The sequence below is a fragment of the Oncorhynchus tshawytscha genome, linkage group LG23 (assembly GCF_018296145.1).
Source record: "Oncorhynchus tshawytscha isolate Ot180627B linkage group LG23, Otsh_v2.0, whole genome shotgun sequence".
Classification (NCBI taxonomy): domain Eukaryota; kingdom Metazoa; phylum Chordata; class Actinopteri; order Salmoniformes; family Salmonidae; genus Oncorhynchus; species Oncorhynchus tshawytscha.
In genome coordinates, this window is record NC_056451.1 from 14,314,909 (window position 1) to 14,341,090 (window position 26,182).

At 42.7% G+C, this 26,182-nt stretch overlaps 2 protein-coding genes and 1 pseudogene across 6 annotated transcripts in view; all 3 read right to left on the minus strand.

The window, feature by feature from the left end:
• The window catches only part of LOC112222868, a 31,752-nt pseudogene extending 26,511 nt beyond the window's left edge, over positions 1 to 5,241 (minus strand).
• Positions 5,242 to 5,977: 736 nt separating this feature from the next.
• Positions 5,978 to 12,721, minus strand: LOC112222866 (annexin A2). The gene is made up of 13 exons (XM_024385714.2): positions 12,572 to 12,721; positions 10,037 to 10,103; positions 9,751 to 9,853; positions 9,478 to 9,572; positions 9,214 to 9,327; positions 8,619 to 8,709; positions 8,430 to 8,509; positions 7,917 to 7,976; positions 7,735 to 7,825; positions 7,538 to 7,633; positions 7,338 to 7,396; positions 6,988 to 7,098; positions 5,978 to 6,885 (listed from the first exon to the last, which is right to left on the minus strand). Exons 2-13 carry the CDS (start codon positions 10,082 to 10,084, stop codon positions 6,823 to 6,825), a joined length of 1,011 nt encoding a protein of 336 aa, XP_024241482.1. The 5' UTR covers positions 10,085 to 10,103; positions 12,572 to 12,721; the 3' UTR covers positions 5,978 to 6,822.
• A 1,624-nt stretch (positions 12,722 to 14,345) lies between these two features.
• LOC112222864 (rho guanine nucleotide exchange factor 2-like) overlaps positions 14,346 to 26,182 on the minus strand; it is a 65,373-nt gene continuing 53,536 nt past the window's right edge. For all 5 annotated transcript variants that reach the window (XM_042304658.1, XM_042304657.1, XM_042304659.1 and 2 more), the window contains 18 exons: positions 24,342 to 24,409; positions 24,154 to 24,217; positions 23,801 to 23,933; positions 23,435 to 23,688; positions 22,993 to 23,243; positions 22,657 to 22,782; positions 19,824 to 19,941; positions 19,413 to 19,661; positions 19,198 to 19,274; positions 18,821 to 18,993; positions 18,568 to 18,635; positions 18,207 to 18,398; positions 17,677 to 17,787; positions 17,497 to 17,555; positions 17,284 to 17,376; positions 16,763 to 17,149; positions 16,062 to 16,239; positions 14,346 to 15,008 (listed from right to left, as the gene is read on the minus strand). In XM_042304658.1, coding sequence (XP_042160592.1) covers positions 14,947 to 15,008; positions 16,062 to 16,239; positions 16,763 to 17,149; positions 17,284 to 17,376; positions 17,497 to 17,555; positions 17,677 to 17,787; positions 18,207 to 18,398; positions 18,568 to 18,635; positions 18,821 to 18,993; positions 19,198 to 19,274; positions 19,413 to 19,661; positions 19,824 to 19,941; positions 22,657 to 22,782; positions 22,993 to 23,243; positions 23,435 to 23,688; positions 23,801 to 23,933; positions 24,154 to 24,217; positions 24,342 to 24,409 — 2,663 coding nt within the window. In that variant the 3' untranslated portion in view covers positions 14,346 to 14,946. The remainder of the gene's footprint in view (positions 15,009 to 16,061; positions 16,240 to 16,762; positions 17,150 to 17,283; positions 17,377 to 17,496; positions 17,556 to 17,676; positions 17,788 to 18,206; positions 18,399 to 18,567; positions 18,636 to 18,820; positions 18,994 to 19,197; positions 19,275 to 19,412; positions 19,662 to 19,823; positions 19,942 to 22,656; positions 22,783 to 22,992; positions 23,244 to 23,434; positions 23,689 to 23,800; positions 23,934 to 24,153; positions 24,218 to 24,341; positions 24,410 to 26,182) is intronic.

Genomic DNA, 26,182 nt, shown 5'->3' on the forward strand with positions numbered 1-26,182 from the left:
ACTAGGGTGGATGAAATGTTAAGTTGCGTATGGTATGTATTAATTTATGGATGCCCATCACCCATTTCGCATGATATGTTCTGAATTACAATTTGTATTACATGTTACGAATTAGCAAAATGTAAAATATGTTAAGAATTTGAAAAAAGTGTTATTGTTACAAATTTGCAAAACATACAATATGTTGTGAATTTTCAAAAAGTACAATATGTTACGAATTAGCAAAATGTATGTTATGTTACAAATTCTAGCTAGGTGGCTAATGTTAGATAGCTGGCTAATGTTAGCTAGGCTACGGGTTATGGATACGTTTAGGAGTTAGGTTAAAGGGTAAAGGTTAGGGTTAGGGGAAGGATTAGCTAAAAAGGGTTAAGGTTAGGGGAAGAGTTCGCTAACATGCTAAGTAGTTGCAAAGTAGCTCAAAAGTAGTAAGTAGTTGAAAAGTTACTAATTAGCTAAAATTATAAAGTTGTCTGTGATGAGATTTGATCTCGCAACCACCTTCATTTAGTTTTTCCCTAAGCAACTATCTGTCTTATGCAAAGTTGTTGTGTAATGTTCTGGCTAATTGTGAATTATCATGCTAATTTGAGTACCTTGGATTTACATTTTGTATGCTACGTGTAGCCTATGAGACCAGGCTGCAACCCCCACACTGGGCACAGACGTCAATTTAACGTCTATCTATTCCACGTTGGTTGAACGTAATGTATTTGAAATGACATGAAAACAACGTTGATTCAACCAGTGTGGCCAGTGGGTAGCAATACGGTTAATCTGAAGCTATAGCTTTATTTTTAATGTATTACTTTTGTCACTATAGGTCTAGGTCCTGTCTGCAGTGCTTTGTCATGGCCCATCTCTTCCAGGCACTCTTGGATGGCTGCCCTCAGCTAACAGGGCCATCTGTCCAAGCTGCATATACCAGCTGGCCAGGCCATTATTTGGACTGGAGAGCAGTGAGTGGTTTTATTTAGCATAAAGAAGATGTATACTGCCGTGTAATGCTCTGGCTAATTGTGAAATGTGTTGGCTTGAGACGCCTGCTTTTAGCCCATGCTCAGGTGACACATATTGCAGGGTATAAATGTTGTACGTGATGGTTTTAGTGTATGCAAAGATTCATTCCATGGTATTCAATAGGTGTGAGATGGCTTAGTTTGCTTATTACTACTCTTTTTGCCCCATGTATCCAGAAATGTGCACCATGGTCCATGGGTGATTTTCATTGACAAGTGCATATGTCAAGTTGTATGTGGACTTGAGAATGGCTTGTCTAACCACTAGAGGTCCCCATGGTTACACATAATAGCCAGTCTTTGGCTGAACCAGTACCCGGTCTGAGGAGACGCACAGTATGTGCTTCCAAAAAAGGTCTGAATAAAAATGATCTATTGTTTTTTACCAAGTTCGCACGTGCCAAATCTATCTTCGGCACCTGCAATAAAATCACTCATTGGTGCTATGCACAGGTCGGCTGATCCAGCAGCGCTACTTTTATTTGAACCTTTTTTGGAAGTACATACCGTGCGTAACGGCAATAATCACGATAGTTGCTCTGCAAAACGTCATATTTTGATACCGAACATATTTTGACATAACGTTTTCAGAGCTGGTCAATGTGACTTTAAATTGAAGGATCCTAGGCATCAGAGGAGATCTTGTCAAATTCATCATCTCATCAAGCTCAGGTATTGGTTCAGGTTGTTTTTTTTTTTTTTTTTTGGGGGGGCAGATGAATCACGAGTGGCGTTGCATTTTATTTTGAATGTAAGTTATGATTTAAATCAATTAAATAATCAAATGATAATTGGATACTGGATGAGTTCTTTTGATCTGCCTTTGTAACGCCTAACCACCAGGCAGTGCAATGTCAGAAAGACTGCAGTTGATCTCTTGCCTGTTTCTTATGTCTCTTGACATTTAATTAAGGGTCAGGTAACGCTAGCAACTCCATTAGAAGAGAAAGTAATGTGTGCCACCCACACGTCTCCCAATACAATGTTCCAGGAAAGATTATCTCAACAAAGAGCAAGCCAATCATTTGAAACGTGTCCCTAATCCTCAGTAAAGGAGCAGTGGACACCCCACAACTCCACAACGGATTACACCAGTCTGGGAGTGTCAATGACATTTGAACCCTAGTAGTTTGAAGGTGTAACAATATTAACCGTCCCCACTACACTCTCCCTAGTCACTGGGAACACAATGATGACAGGGGTGATAACAGCAGTGACATGGCGACACTATTAACACTAATCCCCCATTGGGTGCGTGGGGGGAAGGGGGGGGGGGCTTGTAGCCAGCTGGCTATGCAAAGTGACACCCTGTCTAAATCAATTTCACCCCCTCTTGGATGCCGAGAGGCTTTGCACCAAAATGCCACTGCAGGGGGTGGTGCTTGCCAGTTGGTAGGGGAGGAGGGGGAGCAGTATATATTTTATGGCTGACCCTGGATGGCCATTTTGCTTTGTGTTGTGTGGTTATAGAACGCCACACGCCAGGGTTTGTCATGGCCCCTGCAGTACATGTAGATCTCTCCACCTGACTGTGGATGTCTCCTGCCTCACTAATGTCTTGTTGTGTCTCTGTCCCTCGAGACTAACTAAAGACTGAAGGGATATTCTGTCCTGGCAACTGAGACCACAAGTCATGACATTATGCCATTAGATTGTGTGAGATGCCACACGAGCCAGGGCATAGATGATGTGTTATCTTTATCCTCACTGAGGATTCTGGTTCCTCTCAAGGTCTCTTACTGCTTTTCTTCTTCAGGGCCTATCTACCACATGGTATGAACCAGCAGGGGGGTTTAACAGCATTGTCTCTATGGGTGCATTTGCAAATTCACTCTAGAGTGCCAAAGAGCACTCAGAGTGCTCTCTGGGCATTCATAAAATCAGAGCTTTGTCGGATTGTCCGCTTGTAAATTCAGAGCTTTTCGCTCTCGGAGTGTCTCTGGACGAAGAGTCGAGGTTGATCTGAGCGTTCTGACCTCACAACGGCATTCAAGCACCCAAGCTAATTAGCTAAAGTTAGCTAGCTTGCTAGCTACTTCGAGACATAATTGAGACATAAATGAGAGAACACCTCACTCTGACCATTTTACTTGCTCTAGCAGAGCTGGTTTGTCTGTTTTCATGTTATCCAGAGCGTTGGTGACTGTAACTGTGCTGCTGGCAAAAAAAATCTTAAGCTTTTTTGCCAATGTTTACTGACGCCGACCATATTCAATGGGTGTTGAGCGTTCGTAAATTCATGAGTTATTTTGCATTCTGGCACACTCAAACAAGAGTGCTCTGAAATCGGAGTAGATAGCCAGAGTGAATTTACGAACATGCCCTATGACGAACACGCCCTAGACATGGCCTTTGCCCCCCCCCCCCACCATTCTGACCTCTCCTATTTTAAACCCCATGGTATTTTGGCATAGGAGAGCCTTCTCAGGGCTTTGCCATAAGAAGGCAAATTATTTGTGTGCCAGGTGGACGTGCTATGTCAGGGGAGTGCTTCCCTGACAAAACCATTTCATCATTATCATGAGACAGATAGGAAGAGAGGGATCAAAATAAGGTAGAGAAAGGGTGTGGGCCTGACAGGTTGACCTGTATGTGTAGAAACTGAGATGATGGGAAGAGAGGCCTTGTTTGTATCTGTGGGTGTGAGAGGGAAGTTTGTGTGGTGTGCTGTTTGGTGTGCCAACAGAACTTACATCTGCAACTTTCTTGTCTGCAACCTCCAGCTTCTCCTGGGCATCCTTCAAGGCCTCAGAATATTTGTCCAGCTCATCCTCAGTCCCCTTCAGCTTCTTCTGCATCTGGATCAACGCATCGTCATGCTGACGGAGGGAAAGAACAACGGACAGAGGGGAGTGGAAAGAGAGAGACAAACAGGCGGAAAGAGAGGAGATGGAGAGACAGTGAGGAGAGGACAATTGAGCGAGGGAGAGATACAGTATGAGCAGATGGTTAAAGGGAAGAAACTCAGAGTAAGACAAGCCAAGATGTGTGAAGACCAGGCTATAGAGTGGAAAGAACCACACATACAGTAGCAAGATGTGAGAAGGAGAGGTCAACATCATAATGTTTCCAAAAACACGTTTCCATAGTACAAAATCATTCATTGAAGTTATTGGGAGATTAAAGCAAGCAATCATGTTAGGTAGCACATATTTTGGGCTTCGGTTCATTACTTAGTGAACAAGACTCTTTTGGAATGTTATGTATTATTGGTCGCTTTTGATGAGCAATTGATCCCAAACATCCACAAGTATGAGTAGCCGAATGAATGTGTTGAGGGGTTACAGTGTCAATGCATTGTGGGTATTAATATCCCCAGGCTCTCAGCTTTCGTACCTGGACTGCTGTGTAACACTATTGTCTGTCCTTGTCGTTGTTCCCAACCCTAATGTTGGATTCCAACTTGGGGACAGGAGGACAGCTATCACTGTCAAGATGAATACCCACACGCACGGTCTTAATATAGATTATAGAGTTCTCTGGAACACGATAATCACTTTAGGACCCGGATATAATGTCTCTCTTTGTCTTTTCCTGTGACTATCTGTCAATTAAGTTTAGGCCTTTATAAAGGCTCCTGGCTGTCAAATTTGGATTTGTCATTTTGATATTTTTTTCTACGTTTCGGTAGAAATACCAAGATAATTTGTTTGCATTCTTCAAACAACTCCGCCTTGAACTTCCTAAATAATGTTTTCATTGAGTTTTAAAAAAACATACACATAGTTAATAAATATGTTATATGCCATAACATATATTAGCTTGTAGAATAATTATTATAATTTGTGTTATTTATTGTTACTAACACTTTGTGTGAGCATAGGTTGCTTGCCTTCTCAATGTAATGATTTGCTTTTAAATACTCTTATTAAATTCAGTGTTGACAGACTCATTTTGAATTTGAGCTCTATTGTAAGGCCTCAAGATTAACCTTCAGTTGACCTCCCCTAACCAAGCTATGGTTAGCATCTTAGCAATTGTTGGCCTACTTGTGTTAGCAAAGTTAATCGTGTATGAGTTAGAATCACCTAATTACTTACTAACTAGAATTATACTGAGAATACTAGGCTAAGCTGGGCTAGGTGTCCCCACCTGCTTGCTCTTATCCTCAGCTGCCTTTTTTGTCAATCTCGGACTGGTCAGCTGCTTCCAGAGCAGTCTCCTTATCCATCTTCAGTATCAGCATCTTCTTCTTGATGGCATCCATATTGCCTGTGTTTGGTTAGGCTCACGAGGTGAATAAATAAACGTGGATGTCTTTCTGGAGAAAAGCTCAAGGAGGATGAGTTGGAGTCCAGAAGGAGATGGGGAGAGAGATGGACGGACAGAGAAAGGGGTGAAAAGAGAGAGGCCAAACTCAGATTATCATAGGGTGGGTGGTTTTATATTTGGTGGAAAGGTTGGAGACTCCCACCTCTGATGCCGCTCCTCTAACCTATTTTAAGGCTCCTCCACTGACCAAGGATTTATAAACCTATTATTCAACTCCGTGTGTCTGTCAGAATCTATCTCAAACACTCACACACACTTTCTCTCTGACACACACATGCACACCCACTCTAACTATATCTCTTACACAAACACACACACTGTTATTGCTACTATGGACATGAAACATCCCCTCTTAGAGTCCACCCCCAAATATGAACTACTACTAATAAATATTTCCCAGTTTAGAAACCACAGTCATTGTAAGTTGTAAATCAGTCGGAGAAATTGAGATAAAAGACATGTGGAGGAAGGTGAGACCAAAAAAGTGGACAAGAATCAAATGTCGGAAGTTGAAGAACAGTCCCTGATATAGAATGTACATGGTCTCAAAAGTGAGCTCATTCAATGTGGAGAAGGGAGACAATTTACTGTTGATTGACAAAGCTGTAATCCTGACAGCCAGTCATTCACTATCAGGGTGTCACTTTTCAATAGCTGGACATGGAACACATATGCAAGAAATTAGCCAGTGGTTAAGCAACGTTTTAATGACATGACCCCACTAAGCTTTTGGAATTTGCCTGGGACCCATCAAGAGAAACAAACCCGTGTTTATTTTCATGATCCAGTCAGCAGTCAAACCTTTTATGTTTAAAACTAACTTTTATTATTTATCGTTTTGAACTTTGCACAAGTTCAAAGTTGCATTATTAAGGAACAGTTACATGTGGTTTTTGATGCGTCTCATCAAAGGATCCAAACTCTTTGTCTCGACTCACACAAACATCCAAGGCTGCCAACATCACATTTGATTAACACTGATTGAATCAGGTACCAACTCTTGTGGAGCGTCGGCGTGGCAACAACATCATTTGGGGACAAGGTGCCTTGTCTATATAATGGTAGGGGAAACACTGCCATAGGATGAAAGTGTTTCTATTTTTACTGATTGACAATCCATAGGCACAGCCAACCCTTGGTCATGGTGGGAGGGTAGGTAATGGTGGGGAGGGGATGAGGGGAGTCTGAGATGCTAACTATGAGATGCTTGAGGGATATTAATACTTCCTGGCTGACATTGACCTGGGATTAGGACGAACAGAGGGAGAGAGACACTTAGAATTTGAAGCGCCTCTATATTCATAGAAGTAGAAACAAAGGTGTGAGAAGTTTGAAATTCGGTTGCTATAAGGCAAACTACCCGATCATAATGGTTAGCACTATGGGTGATATAGACATGGTAGAATTATGGCAAAATATGCTGAAATATCAAAGACGTGTAAATTGTTTAATGGAGCGACATAATACCAGTTCTTAGGTTACAACAACGGAAATAATATGTACTGTGTGTAGGTTAAAAGGTATTCTTCCTTTACAGGTCTTCAGATCGACACAAGGCTAGGAGAGCCTGCTGCATCTCTCCTTTGTATTCTTTCTGTGGGTGTGAGAGAGAGGGGCATAGTTATGACAGAGTTACAAACAACAAACCTTTCAGAATGACTATTCAATGTATTGGTGCGCGTGCATATGTCTTCACCTGCAATGTAGAGTAGAGTGAAGTGTTGGTCAGTCTGCGATACTCGATTCTCACACAGAGGAGGTCCTCTTCACTGTGGCTGATAAGAATCCCATGCACTAAACTGCCTTTCTGCAGGACACATACACAATAAACATACACATTTGGAATTAATCTGGCTTACAAAAGACTCTTCCTCAAGACCTGTCACAAAGGCACAGAAATCGATAGTCTTACGAGATCGCAATGCCCACTACACTTGCCGACTACACCTCACAGCACAACAAGAATAGTCATGTAGCCAGTGTGAGTCTGGAGTAGAGTCACTGTAACAGAAAGTGGAGTAGACCATCATATGACATGAAACTCACCTTAATGTTGCTGTGTAGACGCTGGGCCAGGAACAAAGGAATACTTGGTATGGAGCCAACTACAGATGGAAAGAATCAATACATACTGTTAATTAATGTTTGTCATACTGTCACACACACACACACAAACACACATATGCGCATTTGAAAAAGTTGATAGCCTTGTTCAATTGCTTTGTGCGAGACAAACTATGTCATACCCAGAGTGCGGAAGCCAAGCCTCAGGTCCCCAGAGAAGTGACTCTGTACTGTTTTATCAACAGTCTCCCCTCTCAGATCCTCCAACCTGGATAGCACTGAGAGACAGAGAGAGGGAAAGGGGGGTAATGGAGGCTACAGCCATACCAGGGCTAGGAGGAGAGACAGCGAACGGATGAAAGAGAAATTGGTTTGTTACCTCTGTTGAGATGGTTTGAGTCTCTTGTGGTTAACACCTGAATCCAGGGAGCTGGGTCCTTTTTCTTACCATTCACAGCATCATTCAGAGCCTACACACACATGCACAAAGGATATCAAGAGTACTGCCTAATTGAATGAACTTTCTGGAGGTAATTTTGGGCTTTGAGGAATAACACTCACATTAACATCCTGGTCAATGAGCTGATAATCAACCATCTCCTTTGAATTCAGCTCCTCCTTCTGTTGGTATTAAAGCACAAATGGCACCGTTTACTTAGTTTAAATTAGGACATTATTTTTCTCTGACTGATCTATACAGCTTACTCTGTGCAAGGGGGTGAAAACTTGACAAGGCACTCTAACTTACTATGCGTATACTGCATTCACTCTTAGAAAAAGGGTTCCAAAGGGGTTCTTCAGCTGTCCCTAAAGGAGAACCCTTTTGGTTCCAGGTAGAACCCCTTTTGGGTTCCATGTAAAACCTTCTGTGGAAAGGGTTCTACCTGGAACCGAAAGTGTTCTACATGGAACCAAAAAGGGTTCTTCAAACGGTTCTCCTATGGGGACAGCCGAAGAACCCATTTAGGTTCTAGATAGCACCTTTTTTTCTTAGTGAACTCTACGTAGTTTGCAATATTGAGACATCAAGTCTAAGACCAGAATGAGAATCTGCTAAAAGAAGAGTGGCAGTACCTTGAGTATGGCCAGTACCAGCTTAGTGAAGTCTTTACTAGTCTCACTGATAAGATCATTCTCCAAGTAACGTCCAAACTCTGTAAACAAAGCAGTATAAGACTACAGTAGGGCACACTGTGTGTGTGTGTGTGTGTGTGTGTGTGTATTGCAAGAGTGTATGTGTTACCCACAGACAGTAATTCCCACCCTGTTTGTAGGCAATAGTGGCATCTTTAAGCTGCTGTGGTGATTTGGTACACAACACAGCCAATAGACTCTCTTCATCTGTACCAATACCCTGTAACAAAAAATTACACATTTAAAGTGATTTGTTCCAGTGATGTAGCCAAGTCACTAGTCCAAGTGGAATCCCAAATACTTGAGTCACGAGTTGAGTCACGAGTCCCTTGGTGTGCTAAATGTAGTTGTCAAACCATTTTTAAAGTTAAATATCATTACAGTGTGGCACATTTGTAAGGCTAAATACATAATAAAGCTATCTAATGTTTGCTGTTGTTACATTATGAAAAAGAGAGACATTTTCTGACAACAAAGTCACCACTGGTCGAGTCCAAGTCGCGTTGCGAATCATGAAAATCGTGACTTGAGTCTGAGTCAAGTCCGAGTCCTGTGCTCGAGTACTACAACACTGATTCATTCACACACACACACACACAAAGACCCACACATTCATTCAAACCACATTACAGTACATACAGTAATTACACACCTAAAAATACAATTAACATGTATTACATGCTTATTACAATGATCATTGAAATAACAGGTGATCTGCTCTCACCTCTATGGTCTGTCTGAGGCGATGGGCGTCAAACTGAGAGGGGGTCATCATCAGCCCCAGCATGAGTTGCTCCAGCCCCCCTGACAGAGCTTTCTTCAGGGCAAGACATAACTCCTACAGAGTATGGGTAGATAGAGACTGTTGGGCTGGGTTCCAATGCCATATATCACATCCCTTCCCACAGTCCCCTTATAGATATAAAAGTAGTCAATAAGTAGGCTGACAGATCCACAAAGTGGTAGGCTGACAGATCCACGGAGTTACCTTCTGTGTGAGGTTACGGTAGGACTCTGCAATGCTCTGTCTCTGAACATTGTTTCGATTGGTCAGGATTCTCACCAAAGTGTTCACATCACTGTCTAATACACGGTAACACACACACATATTTTGAATACCTCATCCAATATGTATGAATAATATTAACTACTTCAAACATTCACACCATCAGATTGATGAAATTCTCAGGCAACAAATTGTTTTCAATGAGCTATGGTAGTGATTTACTTCATTAGCGGACATTCAATCCTTGAATAGTACCTTTGCTCTCCAGGGCAGTTTGAATGTCGCGGGCGTCCTTCTCTGAGTTGAAGTTGGGGAAGGGTCGCACAGTGCCCAGTGTACCCCACCACATCGCATGAGACTGGACAAGACAGGGGAGAGAGGGGTGGTGTCACTGAGTCACTACAGTAAACCTCTATCACTGACATTTACTGTCTAGGTTCCGTCATGTTGCGTTTAGCCATTCCATCCTTTTAGTTTAGTCCAGAAGGAGAGGAGATGAGGAGAAAGTCTCTTCAGACTATGGAGATGCAGGTTCACTTACACTTGCTTTGGGAGTGGTTTTTTGCATAGACTTCTGCAGAGCTTCCATGATGGGAGTGACAGAGTAACTGCGATGGAGATGAGGCATAATTCGTTTTGGGGTTATGACATTTAATATGTATACAAATATTTCAAATATTCAATGCAATATTATATATTACAAAACGGACTGTTTGAATCCTAGATGCTGATTGGTTGTTAGCAAGGATTTATTCAAGATAATTCCCAAATACCATGATGCCATAATTTCAATTCACGTATCAATACGCATCCACTGTCCCGCAGTTCAGTTGTCCAACTCTGCATTGATACATTTACCATTGATAAATCAGGTACCCAAACGACAGACATTAGATATTTTATGCAATAGAAACATTGTCTTCGTGTATCAATTCACAAACAAGTCAGTGATTACCAAAGGAAAGAAGGGAGGGAATGGAACGTTTTTGAACAGCCACAATGGTCGGTGAAGTCCATCCAAAATACTTTAACTTCATTGCCCTCTAGTGTCGCAAATGTACGGAAGAGTATTAGGGGTAAGTGAAGGGAAGTGGTGATACTTATATATATATTTTTTTACTATAGTAATTTTTAAAAGTGGGAATATTTCGAGAATAAAATGGCAATATTTCGAAAATAAAGTGACAATATTTTGAGAATAAAGTGGCAACTTTTTGAGAATAAAATCGAAATGTAATTTTGAGAATAAAGTCAAGATTGTGAGAATAAAGTCGCAGTTATATTTTAAGATTAAAGTAGGTGATTTGGTTAACTGCATGACTCCCTTACTCCCTGCTGCTGTGCATGCCACCATTGATTTGCCTGCAATTACATGACCTGGTGAAACTATACTTTAGAATTGGCTTTAGTATCAAGGAAATCCTTTATCTTTTAGCACATAATAACCATATTATTATAAGTAGGCCAAATCCCTGTCATGGACCTTGCATAGCAACGGGGCAGAGGTTTGGGTAAAGCGCCGTCTACGACAGTAATTTTACGTTCCATTAATATAATCTAACAGTCAGGTCTAGCCTCTATAATGTGAACAAGTGGTAGCCTAAATTAGCCGTATAGCTGAGACAAATAGTGTTTAACGGAGATGTCCGTTTTGGGATATGCATCCTTCATTCCTCCCATCCTTGAAAACATCACCGATAGATGGATAGTGAAAGGAGATATTATGCTAGCCTACCAATCAAGTAATGTCAGATCAGTGATTATTTCTTTATAGCCTATCATAATGTATCTTATAGGCCTATATTTAGACCAATGATTATTTCTAGAAAGGGTGAATCAACCATGAATATATTCAAACAGCGCCTCAGATTAGCTGGTTTGCGCGTGCATGAGATGTCCTTGACTTGCCTGCTCCCACAGATATTTGCGTAAAACCCACGCTTCATTGTTCATTCCTCCCGCAGCGGTTGGATAGGCCTATCATTTACTTTCACTTGCCCACTGTAATGTAAGATTAGCCTACAGGTTAATTAAGGTACTCAATCTAATGGACCGCTATAGGTTTATAGTGTGCTGAGAATAGCGTTGTTGTAGCGAATTTTGAGAGCAGTTTGACATTGGACACATACACATGCATATTAGCCAGGATCCCAAGATAATTCGTTTGATTGAGTGTGTTATCGTAGCCTTACTAGCCTATCGTTAGAAGTATAGTTGCCATAAGGCGGAAATACTACTATCAGTAAAGCATCATGGATAAAGTATTTAATAGTACCCATTATGCAGATTTTTGCCAGGCGTTCCCCTGGCATCAGAACGTTGTAGCGAATTCGGAGGGCAGACTGACAGGGACTCAATCCCAGTTCTTGTTCGTGCGATATATTAGATCATTAGATTGATAAACGTGAGTGCACAGTGGCGCCTGTTTGAACGAGTGTATTATATCATTAAATTGATGGCCATTTGTTTGTTTTGCCCCTACTTTTAACCGCCCACACACACACCCAACCCGCCGCACTTCTCGAAATATTACCACTTTATTCTAGAAATATTGACACTTTATTCACGAAACTGTGCCACTTTATTCTATAAATATTTTGCTCGTTTTTTAAAGTACTAGCCTGCAAAAAAATATATATAATCCAAGTAACGCCACCCCTTGCTCTTTTTTTCTTCACTTTGGCCCTAATACTCTTCCGTACAAATGACATTTCTGCGTTGTGTCATTTCTGCTTGCATTGCATATCACAAAACTCCAACATCTGGTCAGAGCAAGCAAATAGTCCTCCGATTTGACTCGACAGACTCCAAATTAATCTCGTCTCTGGTGATGTTGCCTACAACAAACTGTCTAGCCCACCAATCTAGAAATTACAACATGTGAAAAAACGCAGGGAAACCAAACGTATTTTAAAAAACGCAGGGAAACCAAACGTTTTTTCTGTCGCTTATCACTATATCGTTTACAAAAATAAAACATACAATTATGAACTTCATAAATCAAGGATTATACATTGTTAAAAAGTGTGTCTCCAACAATTTATGTCATTATACAGCATAATGAAATGAAACGCACCTGATAGCACCGTTTCGTATCCGCTTGACAGGAGAGGTCTCTGAAATTACTTGATGTTTTAGTCGATTTCCAAGACAACCTGGTGTGGCTGCAGCGGGACAGGTGGGATATGGCTATGGTGCACTTGAAGCACTCACTCATTCATTTTATAACCATGGGCGTGTCTCTATTGACAGGTAGGCTATCTTGGCTGAAGAAATTCCTGGCTATGGACTTCCTTACAGAAAAACCACATGATTTCACAGGTGGAAAATCACATTATTTCACATTACATTTCAAATGTCAAAAAGTGTTTTTTGGAACACTTCACATGTGATCACGTTTTCACATGTGTAGTTTCATGTTATCACATGTTGTCATATGTTATCACATTAACTTCACATAAGATCACATGTGATCACATGAAAGCATGTGTTGTTGGAACACTTCACGTGTTCACATGTGAAATTCCTGTGTTTTTTTCATAAGTGCAATAAGCCTTACCTGGCCGTTAGTTCAGTTCACCAATCTGATAGGAAATGGATAAAACCTGGAGTAAAACCAATACATGGTAAGATAGATGGAGCTATAATAAAATCACTTGCGTATCCAGTACTTTCATGTGGAAAGTTGGATATCAGACACACTGTCACACACACACACAGAGAATGTTGCACACCCGTCAGAGGGTGACCCCCTCCCAACACACACGCGCCAATAACAACTTCCAAGCCACTCTAGATTTCTGTAACATTTATAAACAATACACAAACTTAACAATAATTGTAACTCAAATAAAAATTATAAAAAGACAATAAAATTACAACATTAACGTTAAAAGTCATTTTCTTTTTTCAGAACAGATCAAATATTTATACAAATTCTTCCTATAGAATATATGTAGCATATAAAGCAAAAAAACACATTTTTAAAAATGTATTTCAAACAAGGAAACACCTTTTGAATCCAGTCAAATCATTTCCATTCCTACATAATAGTTGCTTCATGGTCAAGGGGTGAGCTCAAAAACGGTTCTAAAAAGGTTGACTTTTTGTTAAAGGAGGTTTTGGTTGGTGTCAGTGTTGCTGGTGGAGTTGGCTGTTAGCAACAGTTTATCAACTAAAAACCATATGGGTGAAATACATTAGAGACGATCAAAGTCAATTCCACCGGCAAATCTGAACCCACGATTGAGTGCAGTGTAAACCACGTTTTAGTAGTTTGTGTATGAAACATACAACTGTAGATTAGATATGAGGTCAACATATTCCAGGTACAGTCAGCCAGATTAGTCTATCCTTATTCTAAGGATGCAATTCTTTATCCTAATTCAAATATAAATGTTGTTGTTTTTTGGTTCAGTATGGTCCTTCTGTGTATCCTCCAAAAGTCAGAACAGTTCATTGCAAACCTCCCTCCTCCCCATTTTTATAAAATATTCAGTATAAACCCCCCATGGTGGCTCACTACTGTTGTCTTCCTAGAAAAAAGAAACAATTTGGTTTATAAAAAGCACAAGTGTTTTCAAGTGTTTGTGTTCAAGAATGGGGGTGGGGGGTGAGAGTTGATTAATACCCACAATTTTTTAAAACAACTATATAAAGTATATATAAATATATATATATATATATAATATATATATATATAATATATATATTATATATACATACATATATATACACAATTATACATATATATACATATATATATATATATATATATATATATATATATATATATACATATATATACACAATTATACATATATATATATATATATATATATATACACACACACACACATATATATATATCCTCCTTTTCTGTCCTGTCCTCCCCTTTTCCTGTCCCGCCCTCCTTTACTGATCTAAGTTCAGTTTCAATCAGTCAGCTCCACCACAGACAAACCAGGTCTGTAGAGAGGTGACATTAAATGTACAACAATGACAGGCAGTTACAGTACAGAATAGTTCCTACTGGTATCAGCAGACACCTATAGATCAACAGTCCACCATTAGAATTCCATTGTTGTTACGAACCGGATTCTCCTCTTCAGCCCTAATCTCTCTCTCTTATTAGTCATCCTTGTTTTGAAAAGGGAAAGAAGAAACGAAGAGTGGGATTGGAAAAAGGGGTTCAATCCCGAGGATGAAGCTTTTAACATAACATTAGAAAAACATATAACATCTCCGAACTAACATATACCATGATACAATACACAATTCCTGGGTAGGTTTTCTATGCCAAAGAAAGACGAATAGATGGAATCACTGAAGATAATTTCTATCAGGTCTGGTTGGTTGAAGGTTGACAATATGTTGGTCCAGCTCTCAAGTCCTGTTTTCTGGTTTGCGTGTCCAGTTTGAGGTCAATGTTAACTCGGAACAGTCTCGGAATCAGCCTTTGGATTCCTGTGCTTCCGGTCCGCACTCACTCTCCTCCGGGATATCCTGGAGATCTGAGGAGGTCACTGAAGGTTATTCATATGAATAAATGTGTTATTAATACGTTTAATAGCGTTTGAATAACGTGTTGATCCAAACAAGACTAGCTTGCTCAGTAATGTAAATAGAGGTCACCAATCAAGATGCAACTGGAGGAGCACTGTTTTACTAGACTGAGTTACTAGACATTGACTGATACAATAAGGACTGTGGACAGAGGGAGTTAAATATTGTCAGAGGTATCCACCCTTTAAGCACACAGAAAGAAAGAATGGGGAGAGGTGCATTGATTGAGTAAGAAGGGCATAAAAAACAGGGGCTGTCTTTCAATACTCTAAATGTCGCCTCTAAACCTACCATATAGCGTATGATCAAAGTTGAATGAAAATGTATGAAAAGTGTGGAAAAGTAAAGAGTGCAGAGGACAGAGCGCTATTATTGACTATCAACAAGCAGCCATTAAGAGAGAGCAGAGAGATAGAGGGAGGGCAGAGAGATAGAGGGAGGGCAGAGAGATAGAGGGAGGGCAGGACATGGTGCACAAAACTCTGTCTACTCTAGAAACAGCTGAGAAATCGGTGCCAAACAGATAGATAGAGATATGACGTGGCGACACACCTTCAGCATGCAGAGGTAGAGAGTGAGAAATATGGCAGGGCTGAAAGAACATAAAAAGTGTGTGTGTGTGACTAATTAAACTAGGTGTGATATGGTTAAAGGTCAGAAATGGACACCATGGGGATTTTCTGGGGATTCCATTGATTTGGCCAATCCCAAAGTTATCGAGTCAACCACCTCTATCTCACAGATTACACCCTACCAATGACTAATACTTTAGTGGCCCTAGATATTCCTTCTATTTTTGTTTTTTACTCCACATACAAACGTATACATATAAACAACAATTTACAGACGTACACAAAGAGTACACAAACAATGACTACATCTCATCTTCCCAGACCCACATGCTCACACCTCCATCCCTAGTGCCTGCATTACTGGTTTCCCTTAGATATTCCAATTACACTCAATACAGGAAAGATACACACTGTGGGTCATTTACTCACCTCTTGGACTGTCAGAGCGTGGTGAAACCTTCACTACATCCGCCTCTTCCTCTGACTCCTCCTCTTCCTCCTCACTGCCTTCCTGTACGCCATCCAATTGGTCCACTGGTTCCTGACAGGCCAATGGGGCGACAGGGCTGGGCTCGCCATCACCACTTCCTCTCCTTTTAGAGGGAGCCTAGTAAAGGACAAAAGTCATCATATCCTGTTTGAGCTCACCTACAGATCAACCACTAGTACTTCCTGAATGGCTTAGTGATTCAGCCAGTTGGGGTGAGGACTGTAAGTCTACCTAAACCCAAACACACTTGACCCCAAACTCCCATTCACACACCTCTGCATTCACACACCTCTGCATTCACACACCTCTGCATTCACACACCTCTGCATTCACACACCTCTGCATTCACACACCTCTGCATTCACACACCTCTGCATTCACACACCTCTCCATTCACACACCTCTCCATTCACACACCTCTCCATTCACACACCTCTCCATTCACACACACCTCTACATTCACACACCTCTGCATTCACACACCTCTACATTCACACACCTCTGCATTCACACACCTCTGCATTCACACACCTCTGCATTCACACACCTCTACATTCACACACCTCTACATTCACACACCTCTACATTCACACACACCTCTACATTCACACACACCTCTGCCAGATGTTACTTTGCTCACCTGCTCTAAGGCTGTAACATCCACCACAATGTCTTCGTTGCTGCCTCTGCCGCCCCTCCTGCCCCTCCTTCCCCTCCTGCCCTTATTGTCCCTGATCTGCTGCTCCAGCTGAGCCCGGGCCCTCTCGCTCTCCCTCAGCCTGGCCTCCAGGGGGCGCAGCCTCACCACCTCCTCCTGTAGCAGATCATGCTGCTTCTGGAGCATGGCCATTTCCCCCATGGCTGCCACCATGCCCGCATCCAGACCTGTGTCACGTGACATGGAACGGCACAGCCTGGGGAAGGAGTTTGGAGGAGTGGGGGTGGGAGTCGGGGAACCTGAGGAGGCAGGGCCTGTGCCCTCATGGAGGCGGAGCTCGAGGACAGAGTCTTGGTGAATGACGGCGGCCTGGGAGAGGGAGAGAGAGAGAGGAAGGAGAGAGAGTGAGTTTTGAATCTAGGTTGGAGCTGGGGTGTAAGGGAAGGACCACCTATGCAATACAAAAGGCCTCAAATGGATTCCAGTGTGTCATTCAGCCTCACCTGTAGAGATTGGAGATGAGCACTGAGGTTCACAAGCCTCTGACACACCTCCTCATTTAGGGGTCTGTCCTGTAGCTGGTTACCATTTCTGTCCTGAGAGGATAAAGAACACCCACAAAACATGAAGTCATTATAAACTCATTATGTATTACAGTCACAGTTGTGGCTTATGTACATGTTATCCAACCCTAAGGCACAGTCATCCTCTCTCACCTTGGACGCTGGACTTCCTTTGATATCATGAGTCCCGTTGACGGAGATCGAATCTCCATCTGTAAATGGGTGGGACAGAAGGAGAGAGAAAGTCAGCTGATTTGTACGTGAGAGCTGAAACACTGTAGAGACCACCCTCCACCATGTCCCAGTAGTAAAAGACAAAGCGAAACCACTCACTGCTCACTGGCGCCCCTTTGTGGTTCTGGTCATCATTGGTACCGTTGGTGCTACCATTGGACTTGGGAAGCTCTATGTTAGAGCCCAGCAGCAACTCACTGAGCCTGTCAACTGATGAAAGGGAAGGGGAGGGAATTAAAAACTAAAAGAAAGAGGCATAGCAACGTTAATAACACAATGTAACATCGTCCTAGTCACTGAATAACACTACACCCAGGGGTTAATAACGGAGGTTTCGTTGGTGATCTCAGATTGACTCCTGAGGAAGTTATGACTAGCTGATACTCATACTCTTATAGGGTGCTCATTATGTAATTCTACCTCTCTATCTGCAGTGTTAAGCTCTGGGTTAGGCCTCATTTAATACCTGCCTCTCTGTAAGACGGTATTAACACTCACCTTACACTCTATGGCACTGACCTAGGATGACCCAACCCTACACCGGCCTCTCACCTCACTATTAGGTGGTGAAAAGTCAAACTGACCATAGATCAGGAATTAGAATGAAGGTAAATTCTACATTCCCTTACCCTCTGAGATGGCGTCGGTGAGTAGGTATTCCGCCTGGGGTGCGTAGGGGGTGTCGGCCCGGAAGATGTTCCTAGAGTTGGTGGGGGGCGTGACCTCCTGACACCCACCGGTGACCTCAGCCAGGTCAGAGAACAGAGTCACTCTCTCCTGGAGGAGCTCCAGTACCTCTCTGTCCTTCTGCTGGATGTCAGCTAGAAACACATTCGAGTCAGTAAGATGCATCTTCAGGTCTAAAACAACTGAATATTCAGAACGATGCAGATGTTGTCTATTAAGGGAAGCTACATAGACAAGTGTAGCACAGGAATGATATAGAAAGAGAAGGGTGGAGGAGTGTGATGAGAGGAGAAGAGGTTGTACCTCTGAGTCGGCGCAGTAAGGCCTTGTCCTCTGTCTCTATCAGGGGGAAGTCCTCTCTGGACGGACAGCTGGAGGGAGGGAGAGAGAGAGAGTGAGGAGAAGGTGAGGTATGGACGGAATAAGGATAATGCCGGGGCATAAGGAAGGACCCCTAGGATTCCAGTAAGGATAATAGAGATTTCTCAAAATTGAAATCGGCAATGTTCTGAATGAGATGAGTAGGTGTGTGTTTGTTTGTATTACAGGAGCTGACCTGCAGACTGTCTGCTGTATGAGTCTCATCCAGTTGTTCCTGTCATCTCGTGAGGCGCCGTGCAGCTCGTACATCTCTGGGGGGGTGGAGTCACTGATCAGGAACATCCCTCGCTCCTGATTGGCTATGTCCCTCACGATCAGGTTCTTCAAAGACAACACTGCAGGCTTGTCCTGAGAGAGAGAGAGAGAGAGAGAGAGAGAGACCGAAAGGGGGGAGGGGTTAGCTCTGTGATTTAATGCTTAGACTAAATAAAGTTAGATGTGTGGAAAGGCAAAGACAGAAGCAATGGAGGACCTGCTGAACAAAAGTCAGAAAGCAGAATAGATGAGTAGAGGAGGATGAGTCAGATGGGTGGAAAGGTGGGGCAGACTTACTATGCAGGGGAATAAATACTTCTGGTCCTTCTCCTGCATGAACACCAGGATGTCTGTCATCAGCAGGACCTGCACGTCTACATAGACACACAGTGGAACATTGTTAAAGATACAAAGAGTGTGCAACCTTGTTATACACACTCAAAGATACACGAACAATCATACCCCTTTATCTCTCTCTCAGATACACACACACACACTCCCTCCCTCCCTACCTTTGAGTCTGGATCCTTGCGTCTTCCACAGTAGTGTGCCCTCGTGGAGGAGCGTCCTGCGGAGCAGTTCCCCTCCCCTGAACACCCCTCCTCCCCTGACCTCTGCCTGGGCCCGGGGGTCCAATCTGGCCCTGATCTCCTGGAGCCTCTGGGTCCGCTCCAGCTCTGCCACCTGCTGGTCCACAGAGCTCAACAAGTCCCGGATCAGGGACAGGGACTGGGCTAAAGACTGGGCCTCCTCTTCACTGCCTGTTGGGGGAGGGGGGGGTTATTCTACTGCTGTGTATATAGTGATTATTCAGTTCTTATATGTTTTTGTCTACTCCCTGAGCTGTAGTGGCTGTTCTGTGCTTTTATGCTGTGTGAGTCTACTTACTAAGCTGCTATAGCTGTTCTGGTGTCAGGTCTTACCCTTGGTGTTGTCCAGGATGCGCTGGATGAGGACAGGGTATTTGGTGATGCGTTGAGTCACCAGCAGGATGCACTCCTGGATGCCATGGCGACGCAGCAGGGGCCCCCGGCTTACCCTCTGATTATGGGATGGATGAGATTTAATACCACTTATTATATATATTTAAGCAATAAGGCCCGAGTAGGTGTGGTATATTGGCCATTATAAACTGTGTGGTTAGAGCCCTGAAAGCTGATTGGCTGACATGGGTATGACAAAACATGTATTTATACTGCTCTAATTACGTTGGTAAACAGTTTATAATAGCAATAAGGTACCTCGGGGGCTTGTGATATATGGCCAATATAGCACGGCTAAGGGCTGTGTCCTGGCACTCAGCGTTGTGCGTAAGAACAGCCGTACTATATCGGTCATATGGGCCTTTAAAAAATATATACCATGGCTAAGGGCTGTTCTTATGCACAACGCGAAACGGAGTGCCTGGATACAGCCCTTTGCCGTGATATAATGGCCATATACCACAAACCAAGGTGCCTTAATGATATAATAAACTGGTTCATCTTTATTTAACTAGGCAAGCCAGTTAAGAACAAATTCTTATTTTCAATGACAGCCAAGGAACAGTGCCTTGTTCAGGGGCAGAACGACTGATCTTCACCTTGTCAGCTCGGGGATTCGATCTTGCAACCTTTCAGTTACTAGTCCAACGCTCTAACCACTAGGCTACCTGCTGCCCCATAAATAGGACATTAAACAAGTATTTATGCGCCATACCCGTGTTATACGTACTGATGCTGTTTCAGCCAATCAGCATCTAGGACACAAACCCACAAACCCAGTTTTATAATATACTATAATTACCACTTAGACATAAAATGTAATAACATGACTAATTTGAATGTGTAAAGTAATATAAAGGTATAGATCCATCTATGGAGACTGAAGCCCAGGAGAAATCCCATTTTAGCTAATATACAGTACCAGTCAAAAGTTTGGACACACCTACTCAATCAAGGGTTTTTCTTTATTTTTACTATTTTCCACATTGTAGAATAATAGTGAAGACATAAAAACTGAAATACCACATATGGAATCATGTAGTAACCAGAAAAGTGTTAAACAAATGTTTTATATTTGAGATTCTTCATAGTAGCTACCTTTTGCCTTACTGACAGCTTTGCATGCTCTTGGCATTGTCTCAACCAGCTTCATGAAGTAGAATGTATTTCAATTAAAAGGTGTGCCTTGTTAAAAGTTCATTTGTGGAATTTATTTCCTTCTTAACATGTTTGAGCCAATCAGTTGTGTTGTGACAAGGTAGGGGTGTTATAGAAGAAAGCCCTATATGGTAAAAGACCAAGTCCATATTATGGTCAGTCATCTTGAAAATCCCAAGAACTTTTAAAGTTTCTTGAAGTGCAGTCGCAAAAACCATCAAGCGCAATGATGAAACTGGCTCTCACGAGGACCGCCACAGGAAAGGAAGACCCTCTGCTGCAGAGGTTAAGTTCATTAGAGTTACCAGCCTCAGAAATTGCAGCCCAAAATAAATGCTTCACAGAGTTCAAGTAACAGACACATCTCAACATCAACTGTTCAGAGGAGACTGTGTGAATCAGGCCTTCATGGTTGAATTCCTGCAAAGAAACCATTACTAATTACTAGTAAGAATTTTATTTATTTAACCAGGCAAGTCAGTTAAGAACAAATTCTTATTTTCAATGACGGCCTGTTCAGGGGCAGAACGACAGATGTGTACCTTGTCAGCTCGGGGGTTTGAACTTGCAACCTTCCGGTTACTAGTCCAACGCTCTAAGCACTAGGCTACCCTGCTGCCCCAAAGAGAAGAGACTTGCTTGGGCCAAGAAACACGAACAATGGACATTAGACCGGAGGAAATCTGTCCTTTTGTCTGATGAGTCCAAATTTGAGATTTTTGGTTCTAATCGGCATGTCTTTGTGAAACGCATAGTAGGTGAACGGATGATCTCTGCATGTGTGGTTCCCACCGTGAAGCATGGAGATGGTGTGATGGTGCTTTACTGCTGACACTGTCTGTGATTCTTTTTTAGAATTCAAGGCACACTTAACCAGTATGGCTACCACAGCATTCTGCAGGGATACGCCATCCCATCTGGGACTATCATTTGTTTTTCAACAGGACAATGACCCAACACACCTCCAGGCTGTGTAAGGGCTATTTGACCAAGAAGGAGAGTGATGAAGTGCTGCATCAGATGACCTGGCCTCCACAATCACCCCTCAACCCACTTGTGATGGTTTGGGATGAGTTGGAACGCAGAGTGAAGGAAAAGCAGCTAACAAGTGCTCAGCATATGTGGGAATTTCTTCAAGACCGTTGGAAAAGCAATCCAGGTGAAGCTGGTTGAGAGAATGCCAAGAGTGTGCAAAGCTGTCATCAAGGCAAAGGGTGGCTACTTTGAAGAATCTTAAATATAAAACCAAACACTTTTTTGGTTACTACATGATTCCATTAGTGTTATTTCATAGTATTGATGTCTTCTTTTATTCTATAATGTAGAAAATAGTAAAAATAAAGAAAAACCCTTGAATGAGTAGGTGTGTTCAAACTTTTGACTAGTACAGTAGATAGCAGTAAAGATATGTTAATTTTTGGGCATTTCATAGGAGCATGATTGGACCACAAACCTAGGACACTTATGAAAGGTTTTGAGGCCAGAACACATCCTTGTGACGAGTGTTAGTTAGGTAATGAAGCAGAAATAACTTGTTCGTGACTCCTTTTTGAATAGAATATCGTGACCCCCCCCTCACTCCATCCACCTCTCTTGCTCGCTCTCTCTCTCTTACCCGTATGAAGTGCTGAAACCTCTTGTCTCTGGCCAGCAGTTCCTTGTATAGTTTCACAGCTTTGGGGTGGCGGCTACAGAACTCAGCATAGGCTTTCCTCATCTCATCTGCACACTGACCTGAGAACTAAAAACACACAACAGGTATCAACTCAGTTAGTGTGTGTGCACAATATGTTTAAATTATGCATTGTTCATTGGGTGTTTAGTATGAATGCATTCTAATGTTAATGGATGGCAAAGTTGGTACATGCGTCTCGGTTGTGTGTTACCATGTGTGTGTGACCGTGGATGTTTGTTCTAACGTCTGAGTGTGTGTGCCCAGTGCGTTTCCTACCTGTTCAGTCAGTATATCCCCCAGTTGGTTGATAGTAAAGTTAGTACCGCTACCGGGGGCTAGACTGTGTGTGCGTCGTGTCATAAGCTGGGAAAGGAAACGTGTGTGTAGCGCCATCAGCTGCTCCAGACAGGGGAAGACAGCGTGCGCCACGCCCGGCTCCAACAGCACCTCGTCCAGCATGCCCTGCCGGAACACCCCCTCCATGATCCGCAGGGTCCTCACGTGGTGGAACTCTGTCTGGATCAGCTCTGAGAGGGGCGCGGAATGGAAAACAGCGTTAGGGATATACAGTACCTTCACATAACACACAAACACACCGAGAGACAGAGAGAAGGGATAGAAAGAGAGAAAGAGATAGGAATATAGCGAGAGAGCAAGAGAGAGAGAAGAGGGAGAGAGAGAAAGTGAGAGAAATAGTGAGGAAGAGAGGTGTTCTTACCATAGATGACGTCCTGTCTCTTGATGACGTCTTTGCGGTGCGTCTGCAGGTAGGAGGGGTCTACGGCCCGGCTCCATGAGTCAGCCTCAAAGTCCTTCCCCTCCCTCTCCAGCTCCTCCAACATGGCAGCATAGTACACCTCCCCCTCGTCGTTGAGGGACTCCATTGACATGGCTCTGTTTCTGAAGTTCAAGGAGTCTGTGGACTGAGACAGGATCCTCCGCAGCCCCAACGGTGAGTCGTCATTCAGATTCCTGGAAACACATTTTTGAACACAACAGTTACACAACGTTTCAAACAACTTCATATCAGTACCCTGCTCGCATAGGTTAATCAATTGATGACTCTACACAGCAGCCTGCTCACCCTGCGAGGTTTTGTGTGGAGACACTCTTGGAGAGGGAGAGGCCAGAGCGGACACGACGGGCGCCCAGCAGGGACTGACGGAGACTGTCGGACGGGTAGATGGCTGAGCTGGGCCGCTCCTTCATCATAGGGGCTGGAGAAAGAGAGAGAGAGAGACAAGGGGTTCAATTGAACTTTTCCTGTCCAAAAGGATTTAAATCCATATGATGCAGTCAGTACTACATCCATACTGCAGTGGCAGCGACCAGCCAACAGGTGGCAGCACCCCTATATTCACATGCAGAAAGGAGGCATTAATTGCGAAAGAAGGAGAGGAAATAGGATAGAAGTTTTTGAGGAAAAGAGATACTAACTTTTGGTCCTCAGAGCTACGTTTGGCAGCGCGGAGCTGTTCCTCACCAGGGCTAGCTTCTGTTGCTGCAAAACCCACAGAGAAAACACGTTTAGACCAATGTCTCATCCAACAGTCAACTTTTCAAAGAACAAAAGGCCCAACTTTTGCTTTTCATACATTAAAAACCTTTGCTTTCCCCTCTCTTACCTTTTGTTTCATCTTGGCACAGTTGGCCAGTGTGTCTCGACAGCGGTTGTGGATGGTGACATTGCAGGCTGCAACACAGAAACACAAAGATCAATTTCCCCGACACTCCACAATATCTGCATATGCACTGTTGATAAGAATGGCAACTAACTTCATGAAATCATGAGACTATTTTTGAGGCACTTGTCATTACGGTCATTGATGCATTGCTTCCAGAGTGACTGGTGAGTACAGCTATCAAGTGAAGTTGATAAAGGTGCCCATTCTTCCTGTTCCAGATAGGGTTATCAATGACACATTGTACATTTGATACTGGCACTGACTCTAATTTCTTAGTTTTTTTTCTCCACATGTTTTTTATTAGTTCTACCACTTTGATATTGAATACTGCACTGTTGGGTAGGGCTTGCAAGTGAAGCATTTCACTGTACTTGTGCATGTGACAATTAACACTTGAAACCTTGAAACCTACGCTTTCTGACACCAATGAAAATGTTAGCACTGTTATTAAAATCTCTCCTATGCTTCAAAACACCCCTTCTTCCCTCCTCTCTTCCCTCAACTTCCCTTTCTCTTCATTGTTAGAGGGGCTCCACTTCCTGGTACATGTTTTCTGGACGGGAAGTTCTCCTGGAATGGCGGTGGGAGGTTGAAGGGATGTCTGAGGCAGGTTATCGGTGTGTAAGTGCATGTGTGTGTCCTGAGTCCTGGGAGTGTTGTTGTGTCCATATGAAACGGCCTAAAAGTGTGAGAGTTCTTGCCCACTACACAGGGTTGTCTTTGTTCTAAGAGCAGCCCAAAGGCTACACACACACACACACACACACACACACACACACACACACACACACACACACACACACACACACACACACACACACACACACACACACACACACACACACACACACACACACACACACACACACATACACACAGAATCTCCCTTATAAAACTCTACATATTCCTTTACTTTAGTCTTTCCAATGTCTCCGCCAAGATTACACATTTGCTACCAAAGCAGGCTAAATACAGCCAAAACACTTGTCAGAAGTATGCTTTGCTTTGGTGGGGTGCATTTCCTTGGTGCTGTTCCTATTTTCAACCAATAGTTTCCACACACATGAGAGGGAACATAGGGCTAAAAATACACTCTTTTCAGGGTGTGTTCTCCATAAAAGCCAACATTTTACAGAGCATGGACTCAGCTAACACGCTTTCTACTTAAACCTCAGAATGCGAGGCACACTGTGACCCATTCATCGCTCAAACTCTCACAACACATACACACACACACACATACACAGGCTACAAACGATTTAAACATACCCAAAGCCCCTCACACACCACTCCTTACAGAAGGACAAACACATCCAGTAGATATTGTCCCCAATGCTAAAACAAACAAGACTAGGCCCCTTGCTCACTAAACCAACATGCCAGTGTTGGAACAACACTGTTGGTGCTGAAACGATGGTGGCCTTCTCCAAGGCTCGTAGAGACGTTTAGAAAGTACTGTTAGACCCTTCCTCTAAAGCTCAACATCGCTGCTCGGAAACTAGACTGGAGACCCAACAGGATTAATGGCATACTATTATAGATATGTCCATACAGAGTGGATCTACAACATAGAAATGCTTTGGGGTTTCAAATACTGCTTAGAATCCGCCCTTCCTTATGACACTATATTATTTACAGTTCACTTGTCTTTAGCTAATTATCTGATTTATTTCTATGATAATACTGTACACTGAGTGTACAAAACATTAGGAACACCTGCTCTTTCCATGACATTGATTGACCAGGTGAATCCAGGTGAAAGCTATGATCCCTTATTGATG